General features: G+C 43.0%; 1 protein-coding gene and 1 non-coding gene across 3 annotated transcripts; one reads left to right on the top strand and one right to left on the bottom strand.

Annotated features, from left to right (window-relative positions):
* Positions 1 to 1,502: 1,502 nt before the first annotated feature.
* si:ch1073-456m8.1 (leucine-rich repeat flightless-interacting protein 2) lies at positions 1,503 to 15,302 on the bottom strand. Of its 2 annotated transcripts, none has more exons than XM_056239421.1 (6): positions 15,123 to 15,302; positions 12,120 to 12,200; positions 5,184 to 5,219; positions 3,768 to 3,899; positions 3,598 to 3,681; positions 1,503 to 2,174 (listed from the first exon to the last, which is right to left on the bottom strand). In XM_056239421.1, exons 1-6 carry the CDS (start codon positions 15,219 to 15,221, stop codon positions 1,797 to 1,799), a joined length of 810 nt encoding a protein of 269 aa, XP_056095396.1. In that variant the 5' UTR covers positions 15,222 to 15,302; the 3' UTR covers positions 1,503 to 1,796. The 2 variants fall into 2 exon arrangements, with proteins under 2 accessions (XP_056095396.1, XP_056095395.1); XM_056239420.1 differs by having other exon boundaries at positions 3,768 to 3,932.
* A 1,771-nt stretch (positions 15,303 to 17,073) lies between these two features.
* On the top strand, positions 17,074 to 17,145 carry trnae-uuc (transfer RNA glutamic acid (anticodon UUC)). The gene has a single exon. It is a non-coding gene; the product is annotated as a tRNA-Glu (tRNA).
* Positions 17,146 to 22,057: the final 4,912 nt, after the last annotated feature.

Consider the following 22,057-nt stretch of genomic DNA (forward strand, 5'->3'; position numbering starts at 1 on the left):
ACCTCATCAACACTGGAACTCTACCTCATCAATACTGGAACGTTTTACCTCATCAATACTGGAACTTCTTACCTCATTAATACCGGAGCTTCTTACTTCATCAATACTGGAACTTCTTACCTCATCAATACTGGAACTTCTTCATCAATACTGGAACTTCTTACCTCATCAACACTGGAACTCTACCTCATCAATACTGGAACTTCTTCATCAATACTGGAACTTCTTACCTCATCAATACTGGAACTTCTTACCTCATCAACACTGGAACTCTACCTCATCAATACTGGAACTTCTTCATCAATACTGGAACGTTTTACCTCATCAATACTGGAACTTCTTACCTCATTAATACCGGAGCTTCTTACTTCATCAATACTGGAACGTTTTACCTCATCAATACTGGAACTTCTTACCTCATTAATACCGGAGCTTCTTACTTCATCAATACTGGAACTCTACCTCATCAATACTGGAACTTCTTCATCAATACTGGAACTTCTTACCTCATCAACACTGGAACTCTACCTCATCAATACTGGAACTTCTTCATCAATACTGGAACTTCTTACCTCATCAATACTGGAACTTCTTACCTCATCAACACTGGAACTCTACCTCATCAATACTGGAACTTCTTCATCAATACTGGAACGTTTTACCTCATCAATACTGGAACTTCTTACCTCATTAATACCGGAGCTTCTTACTTCATCAATACTGGAACGTTTTACCTCATCAATACTGGAACTTCTTACCTCATTAATACCGGAGCTTCTTACTTCATCAATACTGGAACTCTACCTCATCAATACTGGAACTTCTTCATCAATACTGGAACTTCTTACCTCATCAATACTGGAACTTCTTACCTCATCAACACTGGAACTCTACCTCATCAATACTGGAACTTCTTCATCAATACTGGAACTGGCTTTTCTGCCGGCAGGTTTTCTCTAACTGTAAACTGTCCTGATTCACTAACAGCTCCTACTGAACAGATTCCCTGTGAAACTTCCTCAATCCTGCAGGCTTCATTACCGCTCCGTTGTTTTTTGTTCTTAAAGTGATAACTGTGACGTGATTAATACAACATGAAACAAATTAAATTGCATTTTTTAATAGGGCCAAAATACAAATACAAAGTAATTCCTTATTAACAAGTGTCTTAAAATCCAACACAAAAATAAAAAATAAAACAAATTGCATTTTTTAAAAGGGCCAAAATACAAATACAAAGTAATTCCTTATTAACAAGTGTCTTAAAATCCAACACAAAAATAAAAAATAAAACAAATAAAACAAAAACAAAAAACATGGAATTTACTAGCAAAAACAAAGTCCGATCACACTTTATATTAGGTGTCTTTAAAAGGAAAACCTGTTCTAGTAGAGCCTGTAAAAGGGCAGAACAGGTCCTCTTTACCTACTAGGTACTTACGCCAGCAAATAATAACTGTTGGGTACAGTGTTCTATGTTGATGTTGTATTGTGAATGAATTGACAGGTTTGGGAAGGTTTATGGGAACGTCAACAGTGTAATTACACCTGAAATTATTTAAAAGTAAACACACTAGTTAAAGACACCCAATATAAAGTGGGATCCAAAGTGCAGATTCCTTCTTTTCCTAAATAATTTTGTTGACTGGTGATGAGTAAAACAAAGTAGTCTTCATTGTAAAGTTGTTAGCTTGTGCAAAGGCTGTTTCAGTGAATGTAACTTGGATCAAGTGTCACAATTCTATAGTACACAAATTTATCAGAACCTTTTTTTTTGTATGGTTATATAAAGGACTTTAAGAGAGAGTACAGGAGTCATCATTAGTGCGGATCCTGGCAGGGATATTCCCGTCGGGTTCCTCATCGGGATCGGGAATGTCGGGAACGTCGGGAGTGTCGGCAGTGGGAGAGAACTCAGACGGGGCGTCTTCGTATCCACTGCTCTCCTCGTTCTCATCCTGAGCTTCAGGAGTCTGAAGATCCTCACACACTTCAGGAGTCTGATGATCCTCACACACCGAGAGACCCAGGGATTGTCTGATGATGTTCTTCAGGTGCAGCACTGGTGTGTTGAGATGCACAGGAGCGCCTCCACTGGCCGGGAGTGGAGTTTCGTCTCGATCCACTGATGATCCTTCAGGAGCGGGTCTGCACGTCTGCTCCACTGTCCTCTCCTAAACACACGAGCAAACATCCGTCAAACACAATCTGGAGGCAGATTATAAACCATAAGGGTGGCAGCAAACCACTTTGAAAGTTCCAAGTAGTTAAAGGTGCAGTGTGTAATATTTAGGAGGATCTGTTGACAGAAATGCAATATCATAAACATAACTGTGTGTTCAATGGTGTATAAAGAGCTTACATAATGAAGCGTTGTGTTTTATTATCTTAGAATGAGGCGTTTCTCTCTACACACACCGCGGGTCCGCTTACACCGACATGTTTCTACGGTGGCCCTGAGCGGACAAACGTGTTTCGTCACTAAGTTCTTAGTGCAAAGAAGCTTTTTTTTTTTTTATAAATATAATATTTCTGTGGAAACTGATACATTTTTATTTTTCAGGATTCTTTGATGAATAGAAAGTTCAAAAGAACAGCATTAATTTGATATAGAATCTTTTGTAACATTATAAATATCTTTAATGTCACTTTTGATCAGTTTAATGCAGGACAAAATGTTGTCAATTTCTTTTCAAAAACAGTTATTTGTGATGTAAGAACAGCAGCTAAAGACAGCTCATATAAAGTGGGACAGATTTAGGTTTATAAAATCACTTGATCCTCATTCAGTGTTAAACAAATCTATGAAATGTTTTGTTTTTCACTTCATTGACGGAGGAGAAGAGATGTTTTGTGACAACAATTACTGTCAATTCCTTTACCTTTATTAAATAGATTTTTTTTTTTTTTAGTATTTATAGTCATTTAGCAATTTATGTGAATCATATTTAACATTTAGCAAGACTGGTAATGATAGTTGTAGTTTATCAGATGATCCTCTGAAACACGTCACTCGACAACACATTTCTAATAATATTTGAATAAAGTGTAAAGATGCCATGTCCTGAATGTACTAATATTTCAGTATTCTGAGATCGACTCGTTCGCAGTGCTTCATGGGAGTGGGCGGAGCTAAAGAGATATCTTGGCGTGATTTGCTTGTCGAGGCTCTCTGACTGGTGGAACTTTCTGACTGTAGCATCATGGGTAATGTAGGTTTTCACCATGAATTCCATGATTATTTGAAGGATAAGTTGAAATAATGTTTCCCTTTGGAGGAAATGAGTGTTTATTCCAGAACTGCGGATGAGTGAAACGTCACAAGACTCAGAAGCGTCTGCTCATCCTCAGGAAATGATGTGAGGTGTTTCATGAAACTAAAGGATTCTCGGGGATCCCTCTATCGCACTTCCTACAGTAAAACACATCAGGCACATTTTGCTCTCATGGTGAATGATAAAATAACAAAATAAGAGAGAAGTGAACACACTCACAGTTCCCCAAACATGGTTATGCAAGCATGCAGTGTGTGTCTCTCTCTCTCTCTCTCTATATATATAGATGTGATGTGATTGTGTAAGCGTAGTGTTTCCTCACCTCTCGTAACCTCTCCATCTCCTGTGTTACTGAGGCGAGCTTGTCCTCCATCTTCCTCCTCATCGCTCTCTCTCTCTCCAGCTCCTGCTCAGACAGAAACACATATCTTTAGCTCAGTGTGTGTGTGTGTGTGTGTGTGTGTGTGTGTGTGGAGCAGCGGGTCTCAGTACCAGTGTGAGCTGATGAGTCTCTCTCTGTGTTTCGGCGAGCATCTCCTCCGTCCCCTCGAGCGCGTCCTGAAGAACATCAACCTGGAAGAGCAGCGCCTCCTGCTGGAGCGAGAGAGTCCTCACACACTCCTCCTGCACACACACACACTCCTCAGAGTCCAGCTCCTGCACACACACACACACTCATCAGTGTCCAGTCCCTGCACACACACACACTCCTCAGAGATCAGCTCCTGCACACACACACACACTCATCAGTGTCCAGTCCCTGCACACACACACACACACTCCTCAGAGTCCGGCTCCTGCACACACACACACACACTCCTCAGAGTCCAGCTCCTGCACACACACACACTCATCAGTGTCCAGCTCCTGCACACACACACACACACTCCTCAGAGTCCAGCTCCTGCACACACACACACACTCATCAGTGTCCAGCTCCTGCACACACATACTCCTCATTATGTAAGGTCTTTACACACCACTGAACACATAGTTATGTTTATGATATTGCATTTCTGTCAACAGATCCTACTAAATATTACACACTGCACCTTTAAGAAATAAATGTAAACAAATGTATAAATAGATTCATTAATAAATGTGGAGAAAATATAATAATACATAAAGAAAACTAATTTTTGTTTGTTTTTTACATTTATTTGCATTTTTTTTTCTTATTTTGTCAGCTTTGACGTTCTATAGTTCTTAAAGTGCCGCTGTAATGCCTGCACATATTCCCTGTCATGTAGTGTGTGATAGAGCTGAGTGTGAATGTAAAAGAGTTTGTCTCCTTAAAGAAAGAAGTGATTCTGAACTGAAACGAATCGTCAGTAATTCAGTCTCAGGTTTGTAACTAATTTGCATAATGTCAGCCTCTGGTCCTGATTGGCTGAGCAGCGTCTCTTAGCTCCGCCCTCAATCACTGTAGTGTATCTGAGACTGGGAGAGTTCGGCTCGTGTTGTTCGTGTCGAGTCGTCGCTGTTTTCTGAGATTGGGCGGTGAAACCCACGCCATCGTTACTGTTCGTATCACTGTGATCAAGAGCTGAGATTCAGATATGATAATGAGCGTTTGCTTCTGACCAATCACAGCAGAGCAGCGCTCAGAGAGGCGGGGCTTAGAGAGATATGCCTACTGAGCCCCTGAGTGGTGTGATTCACAGAGGAGCGTCTCACGAGTAAACACTGACTCGAGACACACACACCTGTTGATGATTCACCACACGAGTCTCCCTCACCTGCGTGTCCCAGCATGCATCAGGGTCACTTATGCTCTACTCATATTTTGAATTTGCTTGCGTCACCTATCCTGGAAACTGAATCTTTCATGAAATAGCAGCTTTTATAATTCACAACAGTAAAACTATTACACATATAATTTGGTTTAAAAAAATATGTAAATCTTACCATTTCTACGTTCTCAGAAAGCAGATCATCTTCACTCTAAAAAAAACCATATAATTGTTCATTAGTACACGAAACTTGCAACAAAGTAACATGTTTGTAACAAAACTGATCTGATTGGATCAGTGAGTCCTGTTCAGCAAGTATAGATCTGTGAGAGAGTTAACACATGGTTCTGCTAGAACACACACTCAAACACACGGTTCTGCCAGAAGACACACTTGAACACACACTCAAACACACACTCAAACACATGGTTCTGCTAGAACACACACTCAAACACACGGTTCTGCTAGAAGACACACTTGAACACACACTCAAACACACGGTTCTGCTAGAACACACACTCAAACACACGGTTCTGCTAGAACACACACTCAAACACACGGTTCTGCTAGAACACACACTCAAACACACGGTTCTGCTAGAACACACACTCAAACACACACACTCAAACACATGGTTCTGCTAGAACACAAACTCAAACACACGGTTCTGCTAGAACACACACTCAAACACACGGTTCTGCTAGAAGACACATTTGAACACACACTCAAACACACACTCAAACACACACTCAAACACACACTCAAACACACACTCAAACACACACTCAAACACACACTCAAACACACACTCCTGCTAGAACACACACTCAAACACACGGTTCTGCTAAAACACACACTCAAACACACGGTTCTGCTAAAACACACACTCAAACACACGGTTCTGCTAGAAGACACACTCGAACACACGGTTCTGCTAGAAGACACACTCGAACACACGGTTCTGCTAGAACACACTCAAACACACGGTTCTGCTAGAACACACACTCAAACACACGGTTCTGCTAGAACACACACGGTTCTGCTAAAACACACACTCAAACACACGGTTCTGCTAGAACACACACTCAAACACATGGTTCTGCTAGAACACAAACTCAAACACACGGTTCTGCTAGAACACACACTCAAACACACGGTTCTGCTAGAAGACACACTCGAACACACACTCAAACACACACTCAAACACACACTCAAACACACACTCAAACACACACTCGAACACACACTCGAACACACACTCGAACACACACTCGAACACACACTCGAACACACACTCGAACACACACTCGAACACACACTCGAACACACACTCGAACACACACTCAAACACACACTCAAACACACACTCAAACACACACTCAAACACACACTCAAACACACACTCAAACACACACTCAAACACACACTCAAACACACACTCAAACACACACTCAAACACACACTCAAACACACACTCAAACACACACTCAAACACACACTCAAACACACACTCAAACACACACTCCTGCTAGAACACACACTCAAACACACGGTTCTGCTAAAACACACACTCAAACACACGGTTCTGCTAAAACACACACTCAAACACATGGTTCTGCTAAAACACACACTCGAACACACGGTTCTGCTAGAAGACACACTCGAACACACGGTTCTGCTAGAACACACACTCAAACACACGGTTCTGCTAGAACACACACGGTTCTGCTAAAACACACACTCAAACACACGGTTCTGCTAGAACACACACTCAAACACATGGTTCTGCTAAAACACACACTCAAACACATGGTTCTGCTAGAACACACACTCAAACACATGGTTCTGCTAAAACACACACTCAAACACACGGTTCTGCTAAAACACACACTCAAACACACGGTTCTGCTAGAACACACACTCAAACACACGGTTCTGCTAAAACACACACTCAAACACACGGTTCTGGTAGAACACACACTCAAACACACGGTTCTGGTAGAACACACACTCAAACACACGGTTCTGCTAAAACACACACTCAAACACATGGTTCTGCTAAAACACACACTCAAACACATGGTTCTGCTAAAACACACACTCAAACACATGGTTCTGCTAGAACACACACTCAAACACATGGTTCTGCTAAAACACACACTCAAACACACGGTTCTGCTAAAACACACACTCAAACACACGGTTCTGCTAGAACACACACTCAAACACACGGTTCTGCTAAAACACACACTCAAACACACGGTTCTGGTAGAACACACACTCAAACACACGGTTCTGGTAGAACACACACTCAAACACACGGTTCTGGTAGAACACACACTCAAACACACGGTTCTGCTAGAACACACACTCAAACACACGGTTCTGCTAGAACACACACTCAAACACACGGTTCTGCTAAAACACACACTCAAACACACGGTTCTGGTAGAACACACACTCAAACACACGGTTCTGCTAGAACACACACTCAAACACACGGTTCTGCTAGAACACACACTCAAACACATGGTTCTGCTAAAACACACACTCAAACACACGGTTCTGGTAGAACACACACTCAAACACACGGTTCTGCTAGAACACACACTCAAACACACGGTTCTGCTAGAACACACACTCAAACACATGGTTCTGCTAAAACACACACTCAAACACACGGTTCTGCTAGAACACACACACTCAAACACACGGTTCTGCTAGAACACACACTCAAACACACGGTTCTGCTAGAACACACACTCAAACACACGGTTCTGCTAGAACACACACACTCAAACACACGGTTCTGCTAGAACACACACACTCAAACACACGGTTCTGCTAGAACACACACTCAAACACACGGTTCTGCTAGAACACACACACTCAAACACACGGTTCTGCTAAAACACACACTCAAACATATGGTTCTGCTAAAACACACACTCAAACACACACTCAAACACACACTCAAACACACACTCAAACACACACTCAAACACACACTCAAACACACACTCAAACACACACTCAAACACACACTCAAACACACACTCCTGCTAGAACACACACTCAAACACACGGTTCTGCTAAAACACACACTCAAACACACGGTTCTGCTAGAAGACACACTCGAACACACGGTTCTGCTAGAACACACACTCAAACACACGGTTCTGCTAGAACACACACGGTTCTGCTAAAACACACACTCAAACACACGGTTCTGCTAGAACACACACTCAAACACATGGTTCTGCTAAAACACACACTCAAACACATGGTTCTGCTAAAACACACACTCAAACACATGGTTCTGCTAGAACACACACTCAAACACATGGTTCTGCTAAAACACACACTCAAACACACGGTTCTGCTAAAACACACACTCAAACACACGGTTCTGCTAGAACACACACTCAAACACACGGTTCTGCTAAAACACACACTCAAACACACGGTTCTGGTAGAACACACACTCAAACACACGGTTCTGGTAGAACACACACTCAAACACACGGTTCTGGTAGAACACACACTCAAACACACGGTTCTGCTAGAACACACACTCAAACACACGGTTCTGCTAGAACACACACTCAAACACACGGTTCTGCTAAAACACACACTCAAACACACGGTTCTGGTAGAACACACACTCAAACACACGGTTCTGCTAGAACACACACTCAAACACACGGTTCTGCTAGAACACACACTCAAACACATGGTTCTGCTAAAACACACACTCAAACACACGGTTCTGGTAGAACACACACTCAAACACACGGTTCTGCTAGAACACACACTCAAACACACGGTTCTGCTAGAACACACACTCAAACACATGGTTCTGCTAAAACACACACTCAAACACACGGTTCTGCTAGAACACACACACTCAAACACACGGTTCTGCTAGAACACACACTCAAACACACGGTTCTGCTAGAACACACACTCAAACACACGGTTCTGCTAGAACACACACACTCAAACACACGGTTCTGCTAGAACACACACACTCAAACACACGGTTCTGCTAGAACACACACTCAAACACACGGTTCTGCTAGAACACACACACTCAAACACACGGTTCTGCTAAAACACACACTCAAACATATGGTTCTGCTAAAACACACACTCAAACACACACTCAAACACACACTCAAACACACACTCAAACACACACTCAAACACACACTCAAACACACACTCAAACACACACTCAAACACACACTCAAACACACACTCCTGCTAGAACACACACTCAAACACACGGTTCTGCTAAAACACACACTCAAACACACGGTTCTGCTAAAACACACACTCAAACACATGGTTCTGCTAAAACACACACTCAAACACACGGTTCTGCTAGAAGACACACTCGAACACACGGTTCTGCTAGAACACACACTCAAACACACGGTTCTGCTAGAACACACACGGTTCTGCTAAAACACACACTCAAACACACGGTTCTGCTAGAACACACACTCAAACACATGGTTCTGCTAAAACACACACTCAAACACACGGTTCTGCTAGAACACACACTCAAACACATGGTTCTGCTAAAACACACACTCAAACACATGGTTCTGCTAAAACACACACTCAAACACATGGTTCTGCTAGAACACACACTCAAACACATGGTTCTGCTAAAACACACACTCAAACACACGGTTCTGCTAAAACACACACTCAAACACACGCTTCTGCTAGAACACACACTCAAACACACGGTTCTGCTAAAACACACACTCAAACACACGGTTCTGCTAGAACACACACTCAAACACACGGTTCTGGTAGAACACACACTCAAACACACGGTTCTGGTAGAACACACACTCAAACACACGGTTCTGCTAGAACACACACTCAAACACACGGTTCTGCTAGAACACACACTCAAACACACGGTTCTGCTAGAACACACACTCAAACACACGGTTCTGCTAGAACACACACTCAAACACACGGTTCTGCTAGAACACACACTCAAACACATGGTTCTGCTAAAACACACACTCAAACACACGGTTCTGGTAGAACACACACTCAAACACACGGTTCTGCTAGAACACACACTCAAACACACGGTTCTGCTAGAACACACACTTAAACACACGGTTCTGCTAGAACACACACACTCAAACACACGGTTCTGCTAGAACACACTCAAACACACGGTTCTGCTAGAACACACACACTCAAACACACGGTTCTGCTAGAACACACACTCAAACACACGGTTCTGCTAGAACACACACTCAAACACATGGTTCTGCTAGAACACACACTCAAACACACGGTTCTGCTAAAACACACACACTCAAACACACGGTTCTGCTAGAACACACACTCAAACACATGGTTCTGCTAGAACACACACTCAAACACACGGTTCTGCTAAAACACACACACTCAAACACACGGTTCTGCTAAAACACACACTCAAACACACGGTTCTGCTAGAACACACACTCAAACACACGGTTCTGCTAGAACACACACTCAAACACACGGTTCTGCTAAAACACACACACTCAAACACACGGTTCTGCTAAAACACACACTCAAACACACGGTTCTGCTAAAACACACACTCAAACACACGGTTCTGCTAAAACACACTCCAAACACACGGTTCTGCTAAAACACACACTCAAACACACGGTTCTGCTAAAACACACACTCAAACACACGGTTCTGCTAAAACACACTCCAAACACACGGTTCTGCTAAAACACACACTCAAACACACGGTTCTGCTAAAACACACACTCAAACACACGGTTCTGCTAAAACACACACTCAAACACACGGTTCTGCTAAAACACACACTCAAACACATGGTTCTGCTAAAACACACACTCAAACACACGGTTCTGCTAAAACACACACTCAAACACATGGTTCTGCTAGAACACACACTCAAACACATGGTTCTGCTAAAACACACACTCAAACACACGGTTCTGCTAAAACACACACTCAAACACACGGTTCTGCTAAAACACACACTCAAACACACGGTTCTGCTAAAACACACTCCAAACACACGGTTCTGCTAAAACACACACTCAAACACACGGTTCTGCTAAAACACACACTCAAACACACGGTTCTGCTAAAACACACACTCAAACACACGGTTCTGCTAAAACACACTCCAAACACACGGTTTTGCTAAAACACACACTCAAACACATGGTTCTGCTAAAACACACACTCAAACACACGGTTCTGCTAAAACACACTCCAAACACACGGTTCTGCTAAAACACACACTCAAACACACGGTTCTGCTAAAACACACACTCAAACACACGGTTCTGCTAAAACACACACTCAAACACACGGTTCTGCTAAAACACACACTCAAACACATGGTTCTGCTAAAACACACACTCAAACACATGGTTCTGCTAAAACACACACTCAAACACATGGTTCTGCTAAAACACACACTCAAACACATGGTTCTGCTAAAACACACACTCAAACACATGGTTCTGCTAAAACACACACTCAAACACACGGTTCTGCTAGAACACACACTCAAACACACGGTTCTGCTAAAACACACACTCAAACACATGGTTCTGCTAAAACACACACTCAAACACACGGTTCTGCTAAAACACACACTCAAACACACGGTTCTGCTAAAACACACACTCAAACACACGGTTCTGCTAAAACACACACTCAAACACATGGTTCTGCTAAAACACACACTCAAACACATGGTTCTGCTAAAACACACACTCAAACACACGGTTTTGCTAGAACACACACTCAAACACACGGTTTTGCTAGAACACACACTCAAACACACGGTTCTGCTAGAACACACACTCAAACACACGGTTTTGCTAGAACACACACTCAAACACACGGTTCTGCTAGAACACACACTCAAACACACGGTTTTGCTAGAACACACACTCAAACACACGGTTTTGCTAGAACACACACTCAAACACACGGTTTTGCTAGAACACACACTCAAACACACGGTTTTGCTAGAACACACACTCAAACACACGGTTTTGCTAGAACACACACTCAAACCCCTAGTACTCGCCTGGCTCTCCTCCCTCGCTCCTCTCTTCAGGGTCCCGTACCGGCTGTCGCTGCGGGACAGGTGTCTGCTCGACTCTTCTGCCTGCACACACAAACAACAGCAGATTATTGATTACTAATATAAAACAGTAAAGAAACAAACTCCATCAAAGGATTCTGAAAGGAAATCTGGCTGAATTTGGAGTTTTAAAGAGGCCGCATTATGCTGTTTTACACAGTCTTGATGATGTTTCAGGCTCTACTAGAACAGGTTTTCCTGCTTGAATGTTGATTATTCTCCTCATATTCTCCATTGTTGCGGCTCCTCTCTTCCCAGTCTGTCAGTAACGCTCTGTTTACTTCCTGTCTCTATGAAGCCCCTCCTCCTGAAAAGCACACTGTGCTCTGATTGGTTGGCTGGAGCAGTGTGTTGTGATTGGTCGAGCGCTTTGAGGGTGTTTGGGAAATGTCCCGCCCCAATCCATAACCGCCAGTTTAACACACTACTAACTAGGGCTGGACCCAAATATTCGAATATTCGTTCGGTGGGTTGGTATTCGATTTGAAAATGTGACATTCGAATATTCGTTTTTTGTGTGTGTTTTTTTGCACACCTGGCATCCCCCTCGAAACGGTTCTCATTCGCGCTTGAATATGTTTTACACTATAAAATCTGGTGAAATATAATACTTAACATATAACTTCGTTATAGCTACTTAATAAATATATTTGCTTCTTCTTGGACTACTAAAAGTGTTCCTGCAACGGGAGTGTTCTCTGGCTAGAGCAGAACAGCGGAGTGTGTGTGGACAGAAGTGCCTGAGTTTTGGGTTAAGCTGCGTTGCTTTGACATTGTGGAAAATAGAATAATAGAAACAAAATGTATTATCCTTTTTACCCGTTATTATCAATCTAAATTAATCTACTGCGAAATATTAATAGAAATTTGTGATGTTGTTATTTAAATTGTTATTGCTACCGTGTTCTTAGGCTATTACAGTTCGTTCATTTATTTTTCGTTTGTCTTTAAATTTCGTTTTTATTTATTTAAATTTCATTTTTATTTATTTAAATCTACCCGACTTTGTCAGTGAGAATATTATAAGACTATACCTTATTAAAAATATTGCTTAAGTTAAAAGACCTCATGTGTGTGTGTTTTATGCAGTGTCCATTCTCGGGGCATGTAAGCCCTGCTCGCGTGAGGCGCGCCGCTTCTTTATTTAAATCTACCCTACTTTGTCAGTAATTTGTTAGTGAGAAAAATATTAGAAGACTTATTAAAAATATTGCTTAAGTTAACAGACCTGTGTGTTTTATATCACTAGTGCAGTGTTCGTTCTCGGAGCATATAAGCCCTGCTCGCGTGAGGCCCGCGCGCTTCCCGCTCGCACTGTTCTGTAGTTTATTAATTCTGAACGTGTCACGTCTCGCCTGTCTATATCTATATTGCACCAAATACGACACTGCACTCCTTGTGAAGTCGTTTGGATGAACGGTTCTCGAAATAATCAAAATGCAAATGGACAGACAGATATATAGAGATTCGAAGCTTTGAATATTCGATGTTCATTACTACCGAAGCTTCGAAGCTCAAAAAATGGTATTCGGACCAGCCCTACTACTAACTAACTCAACCAGGCCCCACCCCTTTATTCTGCGTATGAATTATTATAATGAGGAATATTGTGTTTCACCTGTTTGTGGTTGCCCATAGTGCTATAGCTGTGTTTTCATCCAAAGTTGTGAATTTCACTTCTGCGGAATATCGGGGTGCAAAACTTGAATGTCTTAAACTTTAAAAACATGTCCAAGTAGAATAACAGAATGAAACCGTGACGACAAACACTATTAACTTCAGCGGATGAAAGGTAATAATAATTATTATAATGTTTCAGTGTGAAGAAAGACGTTCTAGTGACATCATGAAACGATAGCGTAAAAGAACCGCTGATTCGGTTTAACCAGTTCGTTGAAACAAACCGCCCGAAAGAATCTGTTCACGGAAATGAATCGTATTTCTGAAAACTATTAGTGAACCAGAGGCGAATTATGAGCTGTTATTTTGAAAAAGGCTTTTAAAGAGGATTCAATTCCTTCCCAGAAATCCACCCCACATCTGGTACAATTGGACCCCACACGGCCCAGATGTGGGCCGACACTATGTTACTATATGGGTCTTGATGGAATCGACTCTTGATTCCCAACACCTCAGAATGGATTCACTTTGGAGTCGATTCACCTCAGAATGGATTCACTTTGTCGATTCCATGCCCTACAAAAAAGTGCCACAAATCGGACTAAACCACTCAATTCACATGGATTAGTTTTACGATCTCTTTATGAACTTTTTGAAGTATCACAGTCACAGTGGTAGCCTAGTTAATTGCGTAGACTGTCAATGGAGGAACAGAAATCTCTCAGATTTCATTCAAAATATCTTCATTTGTGTTCCGAAGATGAACGAAAGTCTTACGTGTTTGGAACGACATGAGGGAGAGTAAATGATGACAGAATTCTAATTTTTGGGTGAACTGTCCCTTTAAGACTGAAGTTTCAGACTAAAACTTCATATGATTGCGAACACTGATTGATCATAGAGGGAGATTATAACATATTTCAATTCTGCAGTAAAATCAGTAAATCATGAACAGCTTTGATCGTTCGTCACGTCTAATTCGTTTTTTATCGCGAGATTCGGCATCATCGCGCACATCATCATCGGAGGGTGTGTTCTGTTAAAATGACAGGTCGTATTTATTTAAGAAAAATAAGAATAGCATTTGCTATATATTTATAATCAAGTAAGTCTTCAGGTAAAGAGAATTTGATCATCTACAGTTAGAGAACAGTCCCAAATCAGCCAATTATCATCTTATCGAGGCTTTGGCGTTTATAATAGGATGGCTAATGTAATCCAGGAGACACCACCATCAAAGATCAGAAGACAATTACAGCAGAAACCCAGAAACCCAGTCACGAGTCACACAAAGAAGATCCGGACTCTGAAGACTCATAACGTTACCTCTCTGATGATGTGCCGAAGAGACTCTTCTTCGCTCATCCCTCGAGAGAGAGTCCGTTTCCTCAGAGATCCCGCTTTCTCCAGCTGGCCCGAATGCATGTTCCCACGGAGAACAGGTCCGAGAAATCTGTGTTTCTGAGGAGTTTCTCTGCCGAGAGACAGTGTTGTGTTGTCGGGTGGCTTCTATGTGCGGTGGGCGGGGCTTCGACTCATGAGGGGGCGGAGCTACCATCTGTTATGTAATACCACCGTGCTTTGAAATATAAGACGGGGTAAGATGACCCACACTTCTTAAAGGGGTCAAGACATGGATTATTTTTTTAATATATATATATATATGTTCCGTGAGGTTCACTATGTTAAGGTATTTTTCTAAAAAAATAACTTGGAAATATGTGGAAAAACAGTTATTTTCAACCGTCATTCTGAGCCTCTGTCTGAAATTATCCGTTTTTAAGGCGCGGCTCCTTTAAGGCTGGTCAGTAAACGACCACTGTTATGATTGGCTAACGTCACTGCATAGGAAACAGTGTCAACGCCCACTCGCCATTGCTTGTGTTTTGAAAACACTGATCCATATAAAGCAGTCATTTAAGCATTATGAAAAATTACAATGGTTTTTGATGCAGCTGTTGTCAGACGCTTCCTCTGTCAACAAAAGTTTATTTGCAAACTCTTTTACAAAAAAAAGGCCTATGGTGTGATGATGTGTGACTATTCGTCAATGTCTTGCTCTGGAGGCGGGCATATGCAAATGTACTTTATTGTTCTATATTGTAAAGTGTGGTTGAAAGGCACTATATAAAATAAACATATTATTAATGTTACAGAGACCTCTTATGTCAAAAGATCACAACAAATTAGATTGTTTATGTCATGACTCCTTTAGTTTCTCTTGACCACAGATGACACGAAATCTCATGTGAACTCATTTGATAAATGGATATACTCTTATTAATTTCGAATAATTTCTGAATATTAACATTAAAGTGATTTGAGCTGAATAATGACACCGTCTTCTGTAGAATTTGTGTCATAGGCCTATTTGAAGAAATTGCATCATTGATCGTTATTTTCCTATTTTTGACTGAAGCTGCGTTGAAACAATCTGTGCCGTGTAAAGCTGACTTAACTTGAAAATCAACATTTGTGAGAATCAGCAAAAACAGCCTTGAGGTTATTTTTGTGTCTGGAAAATAGTGAACTGTGACGTATTTAGTTGAATATCAAAAAATGTGTTAATGAGAGATGTTTTTAGATTTGTGGGGTAAAATTATAGCCTAGTTTATACACATGATTATAGGAGGAAAGATGCAAGCTTTATTTGTTTAAATTCCTAAAATAAAGATGTGGTGTCAATTTAATACACTTTTGTAAACCCAGCCAGTCACAATGAAACCATCTGAACTGCATGAGAAATCTGAATTTTAATATAGTAATGTGTTTAAATAATAGGCTGTGATTTACACACTAAATCCGGCAGAGATTCCAACACATATCGCTCGTGACTGACGTCACTGCCTGTCTCCACACCAATTGGCTGCCGTCTGGCGTGTTTCATTTAAATTAGCATAAAGTTGAGTATTTCTCGAGTTTTGGACACTAGTCAGGCGTTGGGCAGCCAGATCTTTTCTCCACACCACTGTCGACCTAGACATGCTTCTTCAGCTCCGCACTGTCAATAAACAGTGTATAATATTAGAAGTGTACTATTATATACTTTTAAATAGCCTCCTGTACTATGAGCTATTAATGCATTACTACTATCATCATTGGTCAGCCTCACATTGTTAAAGGAGGTTTCTCTCTCTCTCTCTCTCACTCACTCTCACACACACACACACACACACACACACACACACACACACACACACACACACACACACACACACACACACACACGACAAAGTCCTGTCCTTGGACTGGCCACGTACACTCTCTCACACATGACTCCCATATGGTCTAGCGGTTAGGATTCCTGGTTTTCACCCAGGCGGCCCGGGTTCGACTCCCGGTATGGGAAGGAGTGTTTCTTTGGCTCCTCGAGGTGTTTTCGTCCCTCGTGTTAGCCGCAGAATAGAGTTGAATTGAATAGAACAGAATCATGAGGGAATGATCTCCTGTCCTCGGCTCGTGTGCCTTCGAAGGCGGTTACCTAACTTAGCTCACGTTATCAACTTTTTTTTTTTCTGACAGGATTACTAAATTAGCATATCTGATAGTGTTTGTTACTTCATGGGACATGGATAAATCAATGGAAATAAATGTCATTGTACTAGTCTACTGTAACACTGGCATAAAATGTAACACACAATAAATTTGGATAATGTTTAACTTTTTGGTGTTTGTTTAACTTTTATACACCTGTGGTCAAAAATGAGCAGTCATTAGAAGTGAATGGATGAGAATAAAATAAGTGTATAAAATTAAATTCAGGCACAGGTTAAATAACACAATGTTTAATCTGAGTATTTGTTATAGTCAAAATAATCCATACATACATTATGCTTTTTACTCCAAAACAAGTTGTATGAGCCCAGGTCAATGAGGCATACAGGCCATAAATAGCAAATAGAAGTTCAAAACTTGTAATGTTTACAAAAACTTGATAAGAAGATCTATCACAACAATAGGTGATGATATACAGTATGTATTATTTTAGATTTATAAACTGCTATAATGTGGCGGCAGGCCCGGATTGGCTAATCGGGAGCACCGGGAGAATTCCAGGCAATGAGGTAGGTCAGGTGCTGATGAGTGTCCTGACTGCGAATGAAGGGGCTGGGTTAGACCTCATGGCTGCAGGGCTCATGGAGAGGTACCAGCGAGCTGGTGTTGATCCTCCCACTATCCTGGATGTGGACTGTGACTGTTGCAAGGAACTGGGAGAGGGCTAGACATTTGGCATTTTATGCGACGTCTGACAGTAGGGTGCACCACTGATGCCCACCAGTTGTACCCTACTTTTATGTCTAGGTTGTCATCCTGTATTTTTGAGTAGGACGCAGGGGATCTCACTCTGTTGAGAATTGCTGGCCTGCAATTACAGCGGCAGAGCTTGACCGTCATATTTGTTACGTCCCGTATTATAAGGACGGTTGGACGTGGAGTTTATTGATGTTAAAAGGAAACCAGCCCCGGCCGACAGATCACCAAAGACACAAAACTAGGTTCCAATAAAAATATAATTTATTTTTATAATGGAAAGAAATGATTAAATTAAGGAGTAATGGCTTCAGGGTGCCCCAAGGCCAAAATAATAAACAAAATAAACTTATAAACAAACATACATAAATTACCTAATCAGGGAGTAAATCAAATTACAAAGTAACTTCCCTAACTCCCTATAAATAAACAAATCGCAAACGAAGTCAAATTAAATGGCAGGACACCCCTACGCTCCTAAATCATACAAACAAAGTCGAAGTAAATCATCAGTAACACATAATCATAAAGTCGAAGGGTTTGGGATCTGTCGACGGGAGGAGGAATCCGGAGCTCCTAACGCCACGAGGCCAACGCCAGAATGAGCTCCCCATCTTCAGTGAGCGCCGCCCTTTTAAATGCGGTGCATCAGTAGATCCACCAATCAGGGCACTCCAGCTGCAATCACTCCTGGACACATACACAGACAGAACACCAACAACCCACACAAAACAAATACCGAGGATCGTAACATATAAGCAAAGATGAGCTGGCCCAACACTGCAGGAGGAGAACACGAGGAGAGGAAACCACTATCCGCCTCCTTGATATGCTCATCAGAGAGCTCATGGGTGGCAAGGGGAATGACGCCCTTGGTGTTCCTCTCCTTGACAGTGTGAGGATGCAGCACATCTGGCATGTCCAGAGACGGCACGTCACCTGTATCCAGGACCCTCCAGATGTGCCACTATACACGGAAACTGGAACCATAAACAAGGGCGGGATGGTTCTAAAAACGTACCGGTGTGCCAGAAGCTCCACATCCCTGGAATCATTTCACTGCCACCTAAACAAATTTATTCCAGGTTTGTCATGACAGAATATACCACATCTTGCCACTAATTCCTGTTAATTTAGATATTTGCAGTGAACAGATAATATTTTCTCTTTTGCAGTTTCTCAAAACAATGTTTGGGTTTCTATTTACAGCGCAAACAGCCTGAACTTCCAGATTTACCTCCTGGAAGGTTTGTTACGCTGGACCCCATCTGCTGCACCACTGCCCTGTTTCCAGGCTCCACCAGCTGCACCAGTGCCCATTGTCCAGACTCCATCAGCTGCACCACTGCCCTGTTTCAAGACTCCATCAGCTGCACCGCTGCCCTGTTTCCAGACTCCATCAGCTGCACCAGTGCCCATTGTCCAGACTCCATCAGCTGCACCAGTGCCCATTGTCCAGACTCCATCTGCTGCACCACTGCCCTGTTTCCAGACTCCATCAGCTGCACCAGTGCCCATTGTCCAGACTCCATCAGCTGCACCACTGCCCTGTTTCCAGACTCCATCAGCTGCACCAGTGCCCATTGTCCAGACTCCATCAGCTGCACCACTGCCCTGTTTCAAGACTCCATCAGCTGCACCAGTGCCCATTGTCCAGACTCCATCAGCTGCACCAGTGCCCATTGTCCAGACTCCATCTGCTGCACCACTGCCCTGTTTCCAGACTCCATCAGCTGCACCAGTGCCCATTGTCCAGACTCCATCAGCTGCACCACTGCCCTGTTTCCAGACTCCATCAGCTGCACCAGTGCCCATTGTCCAGACTCCATCAGCTGCACCACTGCCCTGTTTCCAGACTCCATCTGCTGCACCAGTGCCCATTGTCCAGACTCCATCAGCTGCACCACTGCCCTGTTTCCAGACTCCATCTGCTGCACCAGTGCCCATTGTCCAGACTCCATCAGCTGCACCACTGCCCATTGTCCAGACTCCATCTGCTGCACCACTGCCCTGTTTCCAGACTCCATCAGCTGCACCACTGCCCTGTTTCAAGACTCCATCAGCTGCACCAGTGCCCATTGTCCAGACTCCATCTGCTGCACCAGTGCCCATTGTCCAGACTCCATCAGCTGCACCAGTGCCCTGTTTCCAGACTCCATCTGCTGCACCAGTGCCCATTGTCCAGACTCCATCAGCTGCACCACTGCCCTGTTTCCAGACTCCATCAGCTGCACCAGTGCCCATTGTCCAGACTCCATCAGCTGCACCACTGCCCTGTTTCCAGACTCCATCAGCTGCACCACTGCCCATTGTCCAGACTCCATCTGCTGCACCAGTGCCCATTGTCCAGACTCCATCAGCTGCACCACTGCCCTGTTTCCAGACTCCATCTGCTGCACCAGTGCCCATTGTCCAGACTCCATCAGCTGCACCACTGCCCATTGTCCAGACTCCATCAGCTGCACCACTGCCCTGTTTCCAGACTCCATCTGCTGCACCAGTGCCCATTGTCCAGACTCCATCAGCTGCACCAGTGCCCTGTTTCCAGACTCCATCTGATGCACCAGTGCCCATTGTCCAGACTCCATCAGCTGCACCACTGCCCTGTTTCCAGACTCCATCAGCTGCACCAGTGCCCATTGTCCGGACTCCATCAGCTGCACCACTGCCCTGTTTCCAGACTCCATCTGCTGCACCAGTGCCCATTGTCCAGACTCCATCAGCTGCACCAGTGCCCTGTTTCCAGACTCCATCTGCTGCACCAGTGCCCATTGTCCAGACTCCATCAGCTGCACCACTGCCCTGTTTCCAGACTCCATCAGCTGCACCACTGCCCATTGTCCAGACTCCATCTGCTGCACCAGTGCCCATTGTCCAGACTCCATCAGCTGCACCACTGCCCTGTTTCCAGACTCCATCTGCTGCACCAGTGCCCATTGTCCAGACTCCATCAGCTGCACCACTGCCCATTGTCCAGACTCCATCAGCTGCACCACTGCCCTGTTTCCAGACTCCATCTGCTGCACCAGTGCCCATTGTCCAGACTCCATCAGCTGCACCAGTGCCCTGTTTCCAGACTCCATCTGCTGCACCAGTGCCCATTGTCCAGACTCCATCTGCTGCACCACTCCCCTGTTTCCAGGCTCCACCAGTGCCCATTCTCCAGACTGCACCAGCTGCACCAGTGCCCTCAGCAATGGTAAAATTTCCTTTTCTAGACCAATTGTTTCTCAATTCGCCCTTAAGCAACACATCCACAAACTCACTTAAAGGTGCTCTATGTACCTTTTCTTCTAAAATGAATTCTTTTTTTATTGCCTGTGTGTGAAGGGGTTGTAATCACACATTACAATGATCCACTTGTCGGGTTTTGCTATTACCTCTGAAGGCCAATATTCATATTTATATGTGAAGTCTCCGGGTCGGATTTACCGCGAAATCCATCGGATGTGACGTGCATGCGCGCTCCCGAGCCTCTCCCAACATCGGCAGAGCTTTTGAATTATTAGTAAACTCTAATGAAATAGCAAGGTAAACTACATGAGACATGAAATTAATACAAAAGACTGTTCCAGGATAACAAAAAGGAGGGGCTTTAGGATGTATACTTGTTTTATGTACTAGATCTACTGTCTAACACCGTGTCCTAACTACACACGACGCGATAAAATTCCAGCGACAGCAAGTGTGTCTGTCCACACTAGACGCGACGCGACTGTGAGACGCCATACGTCAATCAAAAATCACAGCCATTCAGAACAGCGTGTGGGCGGAGTCTCTCTGTGAAAGCGCACTGCTGCCCCGCACTCGCATTGGAAATGGGTAAGGACATAATCAAATCAAGAAATAACATTAAAAATCAAAACATTAACAAAATATACTCATTGACTAATTTTGTTATGAAGTACAGTTGTATATTTGCATAGAATTCAGTTTGAACGCTATATTATATGCTTTCAAAATCTGAGGTAAATTATCCATTATCGCTTGTGGCACAGTGACCTATTTTT

Source organism: Rhinichthys klamathensis, unplaced genomic scaffold (assembly GCF_029890125.1).
Source record: "Rhinichthys klamathensis goyatoka isolate OS25496 unplaced genomic scaffold, OSU_Roscu_1.1 h1tg000562l_1, whole genome shotgun sequence".
Classification (NCBI taxonomy): domain Eukaryota; kingdom Metazoa; phylum Chordata; class Actinopteri; order Cypriniformes; family Leuciscidae; genus Rhinichthys; species Rhinichthys klamathensis.